Source organism: Ceratotherium simum, chromosome 15 (assembly GCF_057802395.1).
Source record: "Ceratotherium simum simum isolate JZ-2026a chromosome 15, ASM5780239v1, whole genome shotgun sequence".
NCBI lineage: Eukaryota > Metazoa > Chordata > Mammalia > Perissodactyla > Rhinocerotidae > Ceratotherium > Ceratotherium simum.
In genome coordinates, this window is record NC_141914.1 from 21,496,244 (window position 1) to 21,513,912 (window position 17,669).

Genomic DNA, 17,669 nt, shown 5'->3' on the forward strand with positions numbered 1-17,669 from the left:
CATAAAGGAATCATGCAATCATAAAGAAACAGCTTTATTATTCTAATAATCCAAGAAACCTAAAAGTAGACTAGTAAATATATCTTAAATTCTAAAAGATGAAATTTTAAAAATTCTACATATTTTTGCATATCAATCTTTAAGAAGAAGCATTTTAGGGCATATTCATCTTTATATTTAAGTGAAAGTATAGATTAGTAATACTAAATTGCTAAAAATAAGATGAGCTTAATAATTATAAGTCCTTATATTCAGAGTCAGTACTTACCTATACTAGAGGTATAATCAGTGGCTCCAAAGATCAACTCCGGTGCCCTATAGTACCGAGAACAGATATACGAAACATTGGGTTCTCCTCGGACCAGCTGCTTTGCGCTAATAAAAAAACAAACAGCAGAAATTCTTTAAACTAAATCTAAATCTTAAAAGAACCTAAATTGCTATCATTCACAACACTAAATGTTTATCTAAGATTCACATAATTCCAATCATACAACATATGAAAAAGAAAATATGAACCATAACTATCTCTGACAAAAGAAACTTTTAATTTTAACATATCACTCTGAAAAAAGAACAGTAATTTTTAAAGAATGCATTTATCAACTGTCACCTAAGAAAAAGAGATAAAAAGTCACAAAAGGAAAAGTGCTAAATTTCTTCTGGTCCTCTGTTCCTTGAACTCCACCTCCACAAAGAAGGAAGGACAGAAAAGTGAAAGGTACCTCTGCCCACCAAAAAGCATAGTAATAGATTATAAGGATAAAGACTTCTTAACCAATATGTTTTTTTATAAGGGTAAGAAATTGGCCACTTTCTTATAATTTGACTTCTAGCTCAGAGTGAATATCTTACAGACCCAAGCTACTTTATTTTTTCATCATCTCGGTCAATTTATTAACTGTTTAAACATTCATTACCCAATAAAAAAGGCCCTCTCCTTTAAGGCAGAGATGATTCACAGCCTATGAATTCTAACTTTGCTCTCCTAAGTTTAATTACATGTTCTCTTAATCTAACTTTCCTTCCAAAATACTTTGTGGCATGTATTTTAAACATCAAAGTAAATTAAAATTAGTTTCTTTTAAGATGTCTCTCGATAACTCGAAGACACACTGAAATAAATAAACTGCTGTCGAAGCTAACCATTTTGACATACAATAATAGGAAAGATAAATACAGAAAATAAATACAAACAACAAAATCAAAATAGTAAAAAAGTAACAAGAAAAAGTAAGAAAATTTTGAGGTAAAAGTACAGGAAAATCAGAGTAGAGACAGATCAAAGTAGTCACAAGGGTTTAAGGGTTTGAGCTCTTTTCTTCCATTTATTTCTAGTCGATAACTCTGACCTTAACCTGTTCTTCCTTCATCACAAGTTTAGAAGTTGGGAGGCAGTTTATTTTTTAACGTTATTCCTAAGTACTGACACATGGCAACCATTTCATAAATAAATATTAATCTGTATTTTTAGGCTGCATGAAAATTAAGACACTTTTTCAGCATAACTGCTAAAACTTTTCTACCTTATAAAGGATTTTTTTTTTGGTGAGGAAGATCAGCCCTGAGCTAACATCCATGCTAATCCTCCTCTTTTTGCTGAGGAAGACCGGCCCTGAGCTAACATCTATTGCCGATCCTCCTTCCTTTTTCTTTTCCCTTTTTCTCCCCAAAGCCCCAGTAGATAGTTGTATGTCATAGTTGCACATCCTTCCAGTTGCTGTATGTGCGACGCCGCCTCAGCATGGCTGGACAAGCGGTGCATCGGTGTGCGCCTGGGATCCAGACCCGGGCCGCCAGTAGCGGAGCGCAAGCACTTAACTACTAAGCCACGGGGCTGGCCTCGGATTTTTTTTTTTATTAGCAAGACAGACTCCAATTATATCCGAAAAGTCACTGTAAGATACCAAAGGTAATACTGGAAACTCTGTGCCCACAGATTTCTTCACTACTTGATGGAGCTACCTTCTTTCTTATCAGGTGAGGCTGGCTATAACTTCTCATTCTTTGAGGGTTGAGGGCATCCAATATAGAGGTCACATACAGTCCTACAAAAGCCCAACTAGCCCTTCACTTACTTCCAGGCTCTTATTTCATCCAGTAAAGAATTACTAACTAGGGAGTAATACTGTTTTGTTCAAGTCACCACCAACCTGGCACAAAGAATCTAAAGTGTATCTCAAACTCTACTTGCCTAAACCAACTGTTAAAAACAAAAAAGGCAGCTTTGTTATCAGAGCTATTAAAAATCAGCTATTACCATACAAGTGAAATCCTTATTCCAAATTTATTAGAACAAAGTGATTTCTATGTCCCAATAGAATGGCATATAACAACAGTGTTCTGAAACTAAGGTGAGAACAGAACTCTACTAAACCTAATGTCTCATAATCCCATACCAGTCAGTCACTCCCAGAGGGGAACACACCCCATAACAATAAGACTCATCGGATTTGGACAGCTTGTACTACAGATAATAAGTAGTAGTACTTTGTTTCAAGCACCAAACAAGAGTTTTGATTTAATATCCTTCACCCTTCCTTAGGTTGAAGGGACAGAGTTATAGCCTGCTAAATCAATTGGATCCTGTGATAAGTGTCTGAAATTAGGAAACTGTAAAAATGGGGTGGTCTGAGAGAGGATACCCTTGTGAAACTAAGAAGAATTAACTCACAACAGAGCAGATGCGCTTGTTTTTTAGACTCTCTCTCAAGAGACAGCCTGCAGAAAATATACCCTATATTAAATCTAAAATTTTAACTGTGCATTGATGTAAAAGTATTACAAAGGAGAAAAACAAATATTAGCAGGTGTGGGTTATTATCTATAAAGAGCTGAGTTGAAAAGTAAGAATTTGTGAGGAGGATGAAAAAAACTGGAGAGAATCCAAGTTATGTAGAGATGTCTTAGGGACTGAGAGGAGAGATTCCTCTAGGTGGTTACACTAGACAGGAAGTAGAAGGTTAACTGCCTGAGTCACATGGAAATATAGGCTTGATTTCACGTTGAAAAGTTAGATCAGAGAGGCACAAGATGCTGAATACTATGGGGATGGAAAGCATGAAGTCTCAGTACACAATATATTACCAAGGAATGAGTTTAAGAAAACAGAAAGTACATTGGAATTAGCAGGAAAAAAGGGAGAATAAGAGACTACATTATAATAAGAGAAAAAGGAACAAAACACTGCTATAAGAAGGTTAACTCTGAAGTTAAAAACTGAAAGCCATCCCTCTAAGAACAGGAACCAGACAAGGATGCCCACTGTCACCACTCCTATTTAACATAGTACTGGAAGTTCTAGCCAGAGCAATCAGGCAAGAGAAAGAAATAAAAGGGATCCAAATTGGAAAGGAAGAAGTGAAACTGTCACTATTTGCAGATGACATGATTTTATATATAGAAAACCCTAAAGAATCCACCAGAAAACTTTTAGAAGTAATAAACGAATATGGTAAAGTTGCAGGATACAAAATCAACATACAAAAATCAGTTGCATTTCTGTACACTAACAACGAAGTAGCAGAAAGAGAAACTAAGAATACCATCCCATTTACAATTGCAACAAAAAGAATAAAATACCTAGGAATAAACTTAACCAAAGAGGTGAAAGATCTGTACACCGAAAACTATAAAACATTTCTGAAAGAAATTGAAGAAGACACAAAGAAATGGAAAGATATTCCGTGCTCTTGGATTGGAAGAATTAACATAGTTAAGATGTCCATACTTCCTAAAGCCATCTATAGATTCAATGCAATCCCTATCAAAGTTCCAACAACATTTTTCACAGAAATAGAACAAAGAATCCTAAAATTTATATGGAACAACAAAAGACCCTGAATAGCTAAAGGAATCCTGAGAAAAAAGAACAAAGCTGGAGGTATCACACTCCCTGATTTCAAAATATACTACAAAGCTGTAGTAACCAAAACAGCATGGTACTGGCACAAAAACAGACACACAGATCAATGGAATAGAATCGAAAGCCCAGAAATAAACCCATACATCTATGGACAGCTAATCTTTGACAAAGGAGCCAAGAACATACAATGGGGAAAAGAAAGTCTCTTCAACAAATGGTGTTGGGAAAACTGGATAGCCATATGCAAAAAAATGAAAGTAGACCCTTACCTTACACCATACACAAAAATTAACTCCAAATGGATTAAAGACTTGAATGTAAGACCTGAAACTGTGAAACTTCTAGAAGAAAACATAGGCAGTACGCTCTTCGACATCAGTCTTAGCAACATCTTTTCAAACACCACGTCTGACCGGGCAAGCGAAACAATAGAAAAAATAAACAAATGGGACTACATCAAACTAAAAAGCTTCTGCACAGCAAAGGAAACCATCAACAAAATGAAAAGACATCCTAACAATTGGGAGAAGATATTTGCAAACCATACTTCTGATAAGGGCTTAATCTCCAAAATATATAAAGAACTCATGCATCTTACCAACAAAAAAACTACCAACCCAATTAAAAAATGGGCAAAAGACCTGAACAGACATTTCTCCAAAGAAGATATACAGATGGCCAACAGACACATGAAAAGATGTTCAAAATCACTAACTATCAGGGAAATGCAAATCAAAACTACAATGAGATATCACCTCACGCCCGTCAGAATGGCTGTAATTAACAAGACAGGAAACAACATGTGTTGGAGAGGATGTGGAGAGAAGGGAACTCTCATACACTGCTGGTGGGAGTGCAAACTGGTGCAGCCACTATGGAAAACAGTATGGAGATTCCTCAAAAAATCAAGGATAGAACTACCATATGATCCAGCTATCCCACTGCTGGGTATTTATCCAAAGAACTTGAAAACACCAATTTGTAAAGGTACATGCACCCATGTGTTCATTGCAGCGTTGTTCACAATAGCCAAGACTTGGAAGCAACCTAAGTGCCCATCAAGGGACGAATGGATAAAGAAGATGTGGTATATATACACAATGGAATACTACTCAGCCATAAGAAACGATGAAATCCAGCCATTTGTGACATCATGGATGGACATTGAGGGTATAATGCAAAGTGAAATAAGTCAGAGGGAGAAGGTCAAATACCATATGATTTCCTTCATTAAGTAGTAGATAATAACAACAATAAACAAACACATAGAGACAGAGATTGGATTGGTGGTTACCAGAGGGGAAGGGTGGAGGGAGGAGGGTGAAAGGAATAATTCAGTACATGTGTGTGGTGATGGGTTGTAATTAGTATTTTGGTGGTGAACATGATGTAATCTATGCAGAAATAGAAGTACAATGTTGTACACCTGAAACTTTTACAATGTTATAAACCAATGTTACTGCAATAAACAAAAAATTTAAAAAAAAAAAAATGAACAAAAAATTGCAGTATATATAAAAAATGGGATATTGCGCAAAAATGGGATATTATAAAAAGGAATGAAATTCTGATACATGTTACAACACAGATGAACTTTGAAAACATTATGCTAAGTGAAATAAACCAGACACAAAAGGACAAATATTGTATGATTCCACTTACATGAGGTACCTAGAACAGGCAAATCCATAGAGACACAAAGTAGAATAGAGGTTACCAGGGGTTGAGGGGAGGAGGGAATGAGGAGCTATTATTTAATGGGTACAGAATTTTGGTTTGGGATGAGGAGTCATTGTTTAATGGGTACAGAATTTTGGTTTGGGATGAGGAGTTATTGTTTAATGGGTACAGAATTTTGGATTGGGGTGATGAAAAAGTTTTGGAAATAGATAGTGGTGATGGTTGCACAACATTGTGAATGTACTTAATGCCACTGAATTTACACCAAAAAATGATTAAAATGGTAAATTTGTGTGTGTGAGTGTGTGTGTGTGAGAGGAAGATTAGCCCTGAGCTAACATCTGATGCCAATCCTCCTCTTTTTTTGCTGAGGAAGATTGGCCCTGGGTTACCATCTGTGCCCATCTTCCTGTACTTTAGATGGGATGTCACCACAGCATGGCTTGACAAGCAGTGTGTTGGTCCACGCCCGGGATCCAAACCTGCAAACCCCAGGCCACCGAAGTGGAGCATGCGAACTTAACCACTACACCACTGGGCCAGCCCATAAAAATGGTAAATTTTATGTTAAGTATGTTTTATCACAATAAAAAAAGAAAAAATCAAAAAAAAAAAAAAAAAGATACATAGTAGTATATAATACTCAATATTTTAAAATAATTAGTTCTTATTGAAAAAGGAATATATACACATTATAAAAATTAAAACAATACCAAAGTATTATCAATAAAAAAGTAAGTTTTCCAACTACACTATACATACTCCCAGTTTCCTTTCCTAGGGGCAATCAACGTTATGGGTTTATTATATATCATTCCAGAAATAAGCCATGCATATATCTGTATACATATGGCTATACTCTGTGTTTTTAAAACACAAAAGATAACATACTATATACCAAGTCTTGACCTTGCTTTTTAATTTAATATTCTTAGAGGTCATTCCTTTTCAATTCATAGAGAGCTACTGCAGTCTTTTTCAAGGCTGCATGTACTACAATATATATGTATGTACCATAACTTATCTGGTCATTTTCCTGACGGACATTTATAAACAATACTATGACAAAAATACCTGTATATGTGCTATTTTGTAAATGTGTGAGTATTTCTAAGGGACCAATTCCTAGGAATTAAACTGCTGGATGAAAGACTGTACACATTTATAATTCTGACAGACTCTACCAAAACTACCCTCACAAGAAACTGCGATAGTTTATACTCCTTGAATAGGGAAAACAGTATTTTTAGACTGACATTGTAAAAAGAATATATTTTAAAAGAGCACATGTGGGAGAGGGTGGGGTAGGAGAGGACAGAAGGAAGGGAGAAGAAAAGAGAGCTAGCTTACCTTCCGAAGTCACAGAGTTTTAAGACAGCTGTATCAGGATCCAACAAGAGGTTCTGTGGTTTAATATCCCGATGGCAGATTCCAAAGGAATGGATATAGGCTAAGCTTCGGAACAGCTGATACATATACAACTGGAATAAATAGTAAAAATTAATTGAATGCTTTCTATTCCAAACAAATCAGAATCCTTAAGCAGTAAATAAAGTATTTCAGGAACAGAACAAGTGAAATGCTGAGGATTGTTAGCACTCAATCTTTAACAAGTTTCATGTCATTTCTACCTTAATTAGCTAACTAAAGCTTCATTAACCACATGTTATATTTGTACCATCCTTTAATAACTTAAAAAAGGAAATTTTATAATGAGCTGTATAATTTTTTATTTTACTAATAACATCTCACTACAAGCCTGCAAAGATGAGCATTTTTTTTAACACAGATAAAAAGCTCAGAGAGGTATTCTAAATCATGTGACTAATAAGTAACAATGTTTACACCAGAAGCCAAGTCGCCGTTTTTGTAAATTCATCATTCTTTAAAAGTATTTGCAGTTTCACCTTTAGAATAATATTATTCTGAGATGTCAGCCCCAGATATTACCGATACAGAGGCCTGGGAAAACTCACATGTGGACTGAGAAAATCTATAATCGACGACCTATCAAGACATCAGTAACCTTGTTAATAGCATCACCACTCTTCCCGTTAATATTCTTCAGAGACAAGTAGACTTTAAAATGCCGTTTAAAAATAGATCCTAGGGGCCAGCCCGGTGGCGCAGCAGTTAAGTGCGCGCGCTCTGCTGTGGCGACCCGGGGTTTGCAGGTTCGGATCCCAGGTGCGCACCGAGCCACCGCTTGCTAAGACATGCTGTGGCGGCGTCCCATATAAAGTAGAGGAGGATGGGCACAGATGTTAGCCTAGGGGGCCAGTCTTCCTCAAGGAGAAGGGGGAAGATTGGCATCGGATGTTAGCTCAGGGCTAGTCCTCCTCACAAAAAAAAAAAAAAGAAAAGAAATAGATCCTAGCTGACTACTGACACCAATTAAAAGAATATTTCGATTTTATTATAAAAAAAGATACAGTGAGAAACTGGATCTGCATGGAAGAAAGAATCAGATTCTTGACTGGGGAAGAGAGGGACTTTATGAAGAAAGTGAGTGTATCTTAAACCTTCTGTTTATCCCAAAATCAGTGTTCCAGTTCACTTTTAAACTTTTCTGACTACTCACCTTCTGACCTCTACCCCAAAGTTATATACCATGGAAAGAATTTGTGAAATGATTCAAACCAAAGATACCAGTGTCTCGGTAAAAAACAACAAAAAAGACAGTTAAAGGTCAGATAAAACATTGACATAAGGCACCATCTTTAGAAGTTACTGTTAAGACTTAATTAAAGTTAACATGAGACTTACTCTCCACTTACTCTCCTTCAAACAGGCATGAGGAAAACTGCAGACAGCTGAATTCTGGTACATCCTTAATGTTATATTGAACTAAAGCTGGAAAAGCTTAAGCCTTCTTTAAAATGAAGCATGATATAAAATGTATAGATAAGATCTTCAATAAGGTCAGCATTTTGCCACCAAAGTTAGAATTAAAGAATTAAGGAATCCATGCAACTTTTTAAAAGCTTCATAATTCTATTACTGTATCATTATTCACAGAATCAATCTCCAAGTCCTAAAGCTCACTCTCAGATTTCTAAGAGTTTAATTCACTACCCCTAAGAAAAATGAGCCCACATAAGAAATTGAGTTCACAGGCATTAATTTTCTAAAAGACACATTTTACTAACTCTGTGTCAGGGCCAGCAAAAATCAGTGGGAAAAAAATGTTGTCTCTGTCAAAAATGCTTAAGAGTTTAAATGAGGTTAAGGTGTCTTTTTACTGTATTTGTTCGTCTGGAAGATTTACTCTATCCCCATTCTCTTCAGTTTATCTTTTGAAAAGTCAAGAATGAAATATGCAATCTTTTTTTGTTGTTTGACTCTGTAAAAGTATACTTACAGGAAAACTGAAAGGCTTTCTACAGTAGAAAGATAGCAATAACAATAATAAGAAAAACAACTTATCATGTGCCAGGCACTATTCTAAGTGCTTTGCGTGTATTATGTAATTATTTGCATGTATATGTAGTACGTACTACTACTATTTTCTATTTTACATATGAAACTACTGAGGCAGAGGTTACGCAATTTTTCCAATACCACATAATTAATATTCTCTAGTGGCTTGGGTAAGTATACCTTTCTTAATGACAAATTCTTTATTTTGACATATTTATTCTATTAAATTAAAATGCAAAAATGTAATTATTAAATAGTTTGATCACTAAGTAAAAGACTAGAATGATAAACTCTTAGAAACTCAGAGATATTTAGCACATTTTGAAATTTGACATTTATTTAACATGCACTAGTGTGTTTTACCCATTTGTTGACTTAATTCTTTCAATCACTCTGTGAGATATATATTTATCCTCATTTTACAGGAGAGGTAATTGAGGCCCAATGAACAGTGTGAATATAATTTGAACACAGTTTTAAAATGATCAAATCTAACTCAAGTCCAACATCCCTTCCTTTGTGCTACTAAACCTGTTTAAAACAAATAATAGAATAACAATTTTGTTGATTCACAAAAGTGCATCCAGCTCTCCTGTGTACTCAGACCCTCTCCTTAAATACGTCCTTCCTTTCAATTAAAAAAAAATTCAAGTTCACAATAATGATTTGCCAGGCAACTGTTTTAGAGTTGTATTTTAAAATCCACTTAGTTATATAAAAGGCGTTCATTAGAAAAGCAAAGGTGCTCAAAAACTTTTTAACTTGTACATTAACCATCATTAATTATAAAATGATCAGTACTATAAAAGGGGTGAAGAAAGAGGTATGAAGCAGTAAGGTCACAGAACATATTCAACTCCCTCAGAAAAAGCGAAAGTCAACAATCACAAAGAACTGCAGCTGCCATTTTGGTAACATGGATGCCACACAAGTGCTTATTAGATGACGAGGTCCATGAAAGCAAGAGATTTCCATCTCCCAATCCAAGATTTTTCACAAAAAAAATAGTTTTCATAAAACTATGTAGAATGAATACATGAATGAGATCAACTTATCAATTCCAGACAATGTTTTTATCTTTTCAGACCCTTAAACCTAAGAATAGATTTGTGTCCTCAAAGAATAATGTCCAGGGCCAATAGCTCTGACTCTGGAAGGGCTGTGGTTATATAGGAGAACCATTCTTTTTTCCACAAGGGCGAAAAAGGAGTGTGAGATCTTTCTTTGTATGCCAACTTCAACATGCATAATAATCTTATTTTCTTTTTTAAAATATAGGGTGCCAGAGATCTTGTCCAAATATATGCTATCAAAAAGACAGAAAGAGACGTGCACGAGCCTCTTCACTACAACATTATTTGTAATAGCCAAAAACAAACAAACAAACAAAACGGAAGGGAAAAATAATACATCCATTAATAGGTAACTGGCTGAACAAATTAGGATACAGCCATACAATAGATTAACATGCAGCTGTAAAAAAGGAAGCAAAATATCTCTATCTATCTATCTATCTCAATACAGAGTGATCTCCAGGATATATTTTTAATTAAAAAAGCAAGGTAGAGGAAAAATGTATACATTATGTAACAAGAAAATGTACCCATTTACATAAAAAGAACATAGGGAGGAAAAAATAACTATCCACATTTGCTTATTCAAAAAATGGTAGAATAAATTACAAAAAATTTTAAACATTTAACTCTGTGGGAGGGAAGCAATGGGGTAAGACAACAAATAAAAGGTAAACTTATTTGACTGTATATACCTTGCTTTGTAGACTTTACTTTGGAACCACATAAATATTTTATATTAATTTTGATGTAAAATTTAAATTTAAAACACAATCTATAATAAAAGTAAAATGAAATAAAGCTTAGTGAGGCACAATCACACAAAGAGGAATTATTCAATGTTTCTTTAAAACAAGGAAATTCGACTGTTCATCCCTCATGGGATATACCACGGGACTAAAAAGAGCTGCAAAAAGATTTGAAATTATTTTCAGCTGATAGTGGTAGTGTTGGTATCGTTATCTTAAGACTTTTGTATGTAGAGTGTAGGACAGAACAGTAAGTAATTATACTGGCATTGCAAAATGGAATTTTTAGTGTAAGAGAAAGGAAAGACAGATATAAGATTGTTAAGCCCTCCAATTTTTAATTAGAAATATCAATATGAACTCATAGTGTATTTGTCTTTGGGATAAAAAAAGATGCACTTTATCTTTGAAAAAATTACCCACATACTTCCTAGCTCTGTCCACTAAAAAGACCCAGAAACAATAACCAACCTTGTGGCAATTAGCACCCCTAGCACCCTGACTTTGGTCTCTGAACACCATTTCCCACTAAAAGAATAAGGTCTCCTTGAAGAAAAGGCTGATTCCAAGTCTGAGGAAGAAATGTATAAGATAAACCTAGAACACTGTCATGCCAGAAAGCAAGGAAGTTATCAAAGATTGTTAAGATTCATGCAAGAAGCTTTAAAACAAACAAACACACAAAACAACAACAAAATACCTCATTGGTCACCTTTGGAGGATGCTATGGAACCAACTAATTATTAAAAATTTTGGTAAATAAAGGGAAATAATCAAAGATATATCCTGTCTTTCTTATACAAACTGTACCTCAAGGTAACCAAAGAGTTGACATGGAAAAGTTTCTATTTATGGAACTATTCCAGCTTACAAATTAAGAAGGAATAACAACATTAGAATATCGACATTTTGTGACCCTTGACGAATTAATGGATTTAGGCAATGATCATCAACAGCTACAAGCATCACAAAAAGAAAGACTATGTTCTTCCTTAGGAAAGCACTCAACACTACATATGAAATAGTCTTGATCCCTACAAAAATATATCTAATCACCACTTTACAGGAAATACAGAGGTCAGAGGAACACGTTAATAACACTACAGTAATCCAATCAGCAAAATCCAGACCAAAAATCTATAGGTCAAATGATCTAGTTTCTTTAACAACAAAGTTAGAGAGAGAGAGAGAGAGCGAGAGAGAGAGAGAAACCTATAGATTAAAAGAAACATTAGATGCACATCAGCCAATTATAATTTACGGACCTTACTTGGATTCCAATGCGAACAAAGAAACTTAAAAAAATATGTATAAGACATATTGGGAATCTAAACAGTAACTGGATATTTAATGATACAAAGGAAACACTGTTTATTGGCATAGACAATGGTAGCCAGTCCTGGTGGTCTAGTGGTTAAGATGTGGCACTCTCACTGCCACGGTCTGGGTTCATTTCCCGGGCAGGGAACCACACCACCTGTCTGTGAGTTGCCATACTATAGTAGCTGTGTGTTGCTGTGATGCTGAAAGCTATGCCACCAATATTTCAAATGCCAGGAGGGTCACCCATGGTGGACAGGTTTCAGCAGAGCCTCTAGACTAAGAAAGACTAGGAAGAAGGACCTGGCTACCCACTTTCGAAAAATTGGCCATGAAAACCCTGTGAATAGCAGCAGAGCATTGTCTGTTGTAGTGCTGGAAAGTGAAAGGATGGCACAAAAAGACCAGGCAGGGTTCCACCTACTGTACACAGTGTTACCAGGGGTTGGAATCAACTGGATGGCACTAACAACAACAAAAAGCAATGGTATTGTAATTATATTTTTAAAAAGAAAGTCCCTATCTTTTACACATATATACTGAAATACTTGCAGATGAAAATAATAATATCTGTGATTTGCTTCAAAATAAAGGAAGTGGGGAGTAGAGGGTGGTATAAACGAAACAAGAGTGACCATGAATTGATAATTGTTGAAGATGTGTGATGGGTACATGGGGGTTCATTATTCTATTTTCTCTATTAAAATCTTCAATAATAAACACAAATTTTTAGGGTGACTAAAGAAAAGATCCTGAAATAAGCAAAATTTCTGCAGACAGATATAGGAAAAGAAAATAATTTGGCACATTTTATGTTAAGAAGTGGTGGAAATACAGGTGTTGCTTAGCTAAAGATCAATAAAGATCTGCTAATAACTAACTAAATTTGGAGGGTAGATTCAGAGGTATTACTACATCTCTCTCTTTTCCAAGGAAATTTTGCCAATTCAAAAGAATATGATATTTCCAGCCTCTCACCCACTTGCATAACACTATTTTTTTCTTGTTTTATAGTTATTTGTGTAGTTTTTTTCTCCTTATTAGAAGAGGAATAAAATATTTTATTATGCTTCACATTATTCTGCAATTATTTAGCATTTATTTGCTGAATTACAGAATTGGAACAAAAACTGGTCTAACCACTGTGCACCTCTTACTGAATGTCCATAACATGTTACTTTTTGATCTAGTGTTGAGATCTATTACTTGTACTTTACAGCACCAAAAATGTTTTCTCATATGTTAAGGTCATCTTATAGACCAGGAAGGCTATACTGTGAGCCAGAAAGAAATAAGTACAATTTTACCAACATGGAAGCTAAGTAGCGAATGGATCAGTAACTTGCCCAAAAGCACTTAACTAAGTAGCAAAGTTGGGACTCAGAACTAGGTCTTCAGGAACTAAATCTACGGTTTCTTTTGCTTCATAAATGTGCCAGTGAATAAGAACCACAGGATAGGTAGAATGAAACCATCACCATTCTAAACTAAGAAGCTCAAAGATTATTCTAGATTTAGGGAATTCAAAAGGATATATATACTATTGTGCTGGTTATCTTGAATAGGATCTGTTATTCTAAAACCATAACACAGCACAAGAGTAAATTTATAGTAGAAAAACTGTCTTTTAGTTCCTACTATCATCAATTTAGCCATAACCTCAACCAAGTTTTGATGAGCCCAAATAAAATTATGACAGAATCAGATTTTTTAATTCCTAACACTGAATTCAAGAGGAATCCTGGATGCCTCGCCAAAATCATCTAGCTACCAAAGTCCTCCTTTGGTACCCAATTTATTATTATAGAGTTTAAAATTTAACTACTAAGTAAAACTTCAATACTCTGATCTTAAAACATTTAGAGTCATTGTCATTTTATCTTCTAGAGTCATTTCTATAAACGATAAAGTGCAAAAAATTATATTTAAATATCTGAACTTTCAAATTTAACTCCTAGTTAATTTTCACAATGTCATAGTTGATAAAATAATAATCGGTTTCTAATCAACTACCACAACTTTAATGAGAATTATGCTGGATAAAGCCACTTTGCTATGAGTACAAGATGACATTGATATTAGGTACCAAAAATTAAATAGCACCTTGATAGTCTGTGCATGTTTAAAATTATCAGAAGTTTAAACCTCAGGTACAACACAATAAATATATCTCTAAATGGCAATAAAACGTTGAATTTGATCATACCTATAACTATATTTTATAATTTTACATGATATCCTTGCTCCTATTTCAGTATGTGGCACAAAAAGGGTATCAAATTAAATAAAATGGTGCTAGGGCTAGCAGAATTAAAATTCATAATTGTCTGTGAAAAATTCACTTGTCCGAAAGATGACAAGTATCTTTAACACCTCAGTCATGAAAGTTTAAAAGGTGAAGCCTTCACACTTTAAAACTGTACAAGAATTTAACGAAGCTCTAACAATATCTACTTTGCAGTTTTTTTTCCCTCAGTATTAGATGCAAAAATATAGTTAAAACACACAAAGCACTCTCCCTGGCTCATAATAAGCACTTTCTAAAGTAGGAAATTGTTCCATTTTTACATACCTTGACATAGATCACAGGGAGCGTCTGTTTGGCTCGACTATAGTGTCTGGCAACTCTGTATACTGTTTCCGGAACATAGTCCAGCACCAGATTAAGATAGACCTCATCCTTCTGAAAGAGTTTATTAAAAACAAAAAAACAAGATTAAAACTACTCTTTGAATATTCAAATTAAATTCTCTATATAATCACTTATTCCGATTTTTAGATTTATGCATTTATAATTTTAGTTATACAAAATTAATTCAGAATATAACCATAATAGTAAAAACAAGTCTACCATTCCTTTTTACCAATAACTTCATAGAAAAAACATAGCCATTTCAATACTGTTAAGATTTCTAACCATATTTAAACTATTATTTTGGTTATATGATTTTAGAGGGTATCACCTGTCATAAAATTTCATGTTTTCTAGTTTGAAAATCAATGCTCTCATAATCCTATCAGGAAAGGTGTCATGACAGTAGAGTGAGTACTGAATTGGGAACTAAGAAATGTGCATTTCTAGCCTTAAGCTCTGCTGCTAACATCTGCTGATGTATGGAAGTCACTTAATCTCTCTGGGCTTCAGTTTCTTCAACTATAATACAGAAAGTTGGAATATTCTTCAAAATTTCTCTAACCTCTATAAAAAGACTCTATGGTTATCTGATAATCTATAATTAGTAGAACAACCACTTGTCTTCTACAGTTAACTGAAAGAAAAAGAATAACTTATAAGGCAGCGAGTTACCACACTCACAAGTTTACTGCAGGTCATATGTTTAAACATCCATTCTCAGCAGCATAAAGACACCAATCCAAGATCAGTGGAGAGCAAGAAGGGAATTCCAACTAAGTACCAATTAGAAAAGAGGAACAGAACACTACTCTTACTCTGTTCACGTGAATAATATCAGACAGGTAAACTGAAGCAGAAAACAAAGTTGAGAATCACTGTGTTCAAGCCTAGAATTGGCTACTGAGTGGGAAAATCTGCAGGTAAACAAACTTTCACAATCTTCCCAATTTGAAGTGATCTTACCTACCAAACTGAAGTGGAGAATTTCAATTTTCAACATTTACTGAGCATTTTCTATATGTCAGTAGCCACTGCAGAGGAAGTAAGGGTGCAGGTATAAAAGAGACGACATCTGAATTGAATACGAAAGGAACATTTCAGGCAGAGAGAAAACTATATTCAAGATGTGGAGTCAAAGAGTACAGCAGAGTTCAGGAAACAGTTGAGTGAGATAGCATGCCATTGACCCTACTACCTTTTCACTATCCCTCACTCTTTCATGTTCTCCCCTCTTCCCTCCATACCCAGCTTAAATTCCATGGTCTATTATTATCCTCTCTCTCTCTAACATGAGGGTCAGGAAACAACAGCAAAGGCCTGCTGCCTATTTTTATAAATAAAGTTTTATAGGAACACAGCAATGCGCATTCACTTAGGTATTGTCTATGGTTGCTTTGGGACTACAATGGCAGGGCTGAGTAGTTGTGACAAAAACCACACAGCTTGCAAAATAAAAAATATTTACATCTGGCCCTTCATGAAAAAATTTGCCAAGTCCGCTCTAGCATATACCTTTCTCTTATATCATACTTGTTTGATGAAACGACAACTCTGGTTAAATCCAGCTTTCTACTCATTCCATGCCTATACCCAAAGAGCTGAACAGGGCCGCAAAGAAAGCTAAAATTGTGCTGATTGGTCTCACATTAAATTCATCAACAAGAATTTCAATCAGCTCAGCAATCATACTACCTTTGCCTAGTCCATTCATTTTTCCAAATTACTTGATTTCTTCTCTCCGTCCCTTCAACCTCCAATACCTCTTCTCCCATCCTCACCCTCAGCTGATGACCTTGCCTGCAGCACTATATGTACCCACCTACCAGCATCTATCCCCATATGCTCTTCCTTCACTTCTCCAACTGGAGATAAGCTGACCAAGCTCCTTTCTAAGGCAAACGTTGCTACATATGCTTCTGCTTTTCCTATTCACAGTCATTGCCTCAGTGATTTTCCTGTCTTTCTGCATCAATTATTCTCTTTCTGTGGGAGAATTACAATCAGCACACAAGCTTGCTGTTATTACTCCCATAGTCAAAAAAACTCTAATTGCACTAATTACCACCATGTTTTCTGGCCCCCTTATACAGCAAAATTCCTCAAAAGAGGTGTGTCTAAACTGACTTTCTCCAATACCTACCTCTTCTCATTCTCTCTAAAACTTACTCCAGTAGAATTTCACCACCACCACCACTCTACCAGCATCGTTTATCAAGGTCAATAATCTCCAGGGGCCGGCCCCACAGCAAAGGGCTTAAATTCTCGTGTTCTACTTCCACGGCCCCGGGGTTCACCAGTTTGGATCCTAGGCCCAGACCTACTCACCGCTCATCAAGCCATCCTGAGGCGGCATCCCACACAGAAGAGCTATAACTCTACAACTATCATACACAACTATGTACTAGGGCTTTGGGGAGGAAAAAAGAAAAAGTGGAAGATTGGCAATAGATGTTAGGGCAGGGCCAATCTTTCTCAAAAAAAAAAAAAAATCAAGAATCTCCTTGTTGCTGAACCCAATACCATATTTTCAGTCATCATCTTAACCCTCCCTTCTACTTGACTTAGCACTATCACTTGACATAGCTGATCATGTCCCCTTCTCTGAAACACTTGCTTACTTGGGTTTGAGGACACTATACTCTTCTGGTTTTCATCCTAAAGATAAAGATAGCTCTTCTTGCTCTCCACTTCTGGTTTCTGGTATTCTCCTTTATCTCTCAAGGAATGGAGGATCCCCGGGCTCAGTCCCCAGATCTCTGTTCTTTATGTCAGCTCACTCCCTTGATGATCTCATCCAGTCTAATGGCTCAATACTATTATACACTAATGACTCTCAAATTCATATATATCCTAGACCTCTGCTTTTAACTCCAAACTAGTATATCCAATTGTGTACTTAACATTGCTGAGGTTAAAAACCTTAGAAT

General features: G+C 35.4%; 1 protein-coding gene across 2 annotated transcripts in view; it reads right to left on the reverse strand.

Moving 5' to 3' along the window:
- Window positions 1–17,669, reverse strand: part of GSK3B (glycogen synthase kinase 3 beta) — a 199,096-nt gene that overhangs the window by 70,278 nt on the left and 111,149 nt on the right. For both annotated transcript variants that reach the window (XM_004436530.3, XM_004436531.3), the window contains exons 4-6: window positions 14,680–14,790; window positions 6,896–7,026; window positions 269–375 (exon numbers count right to left, since the gene is read on the reverse strand). In XM_004436530.3, coding sequence (XP_004436587.1) covers window positions 269–375; window positions 6,896–7,026; window positions 14,680–14,790 — 349 coding nt within the window. The remainder of the gene's footprint in view (window positions 1–268; window positions 376–6,895; window positions 7,027–14,679; window positions 14,791–17,669) is intronic.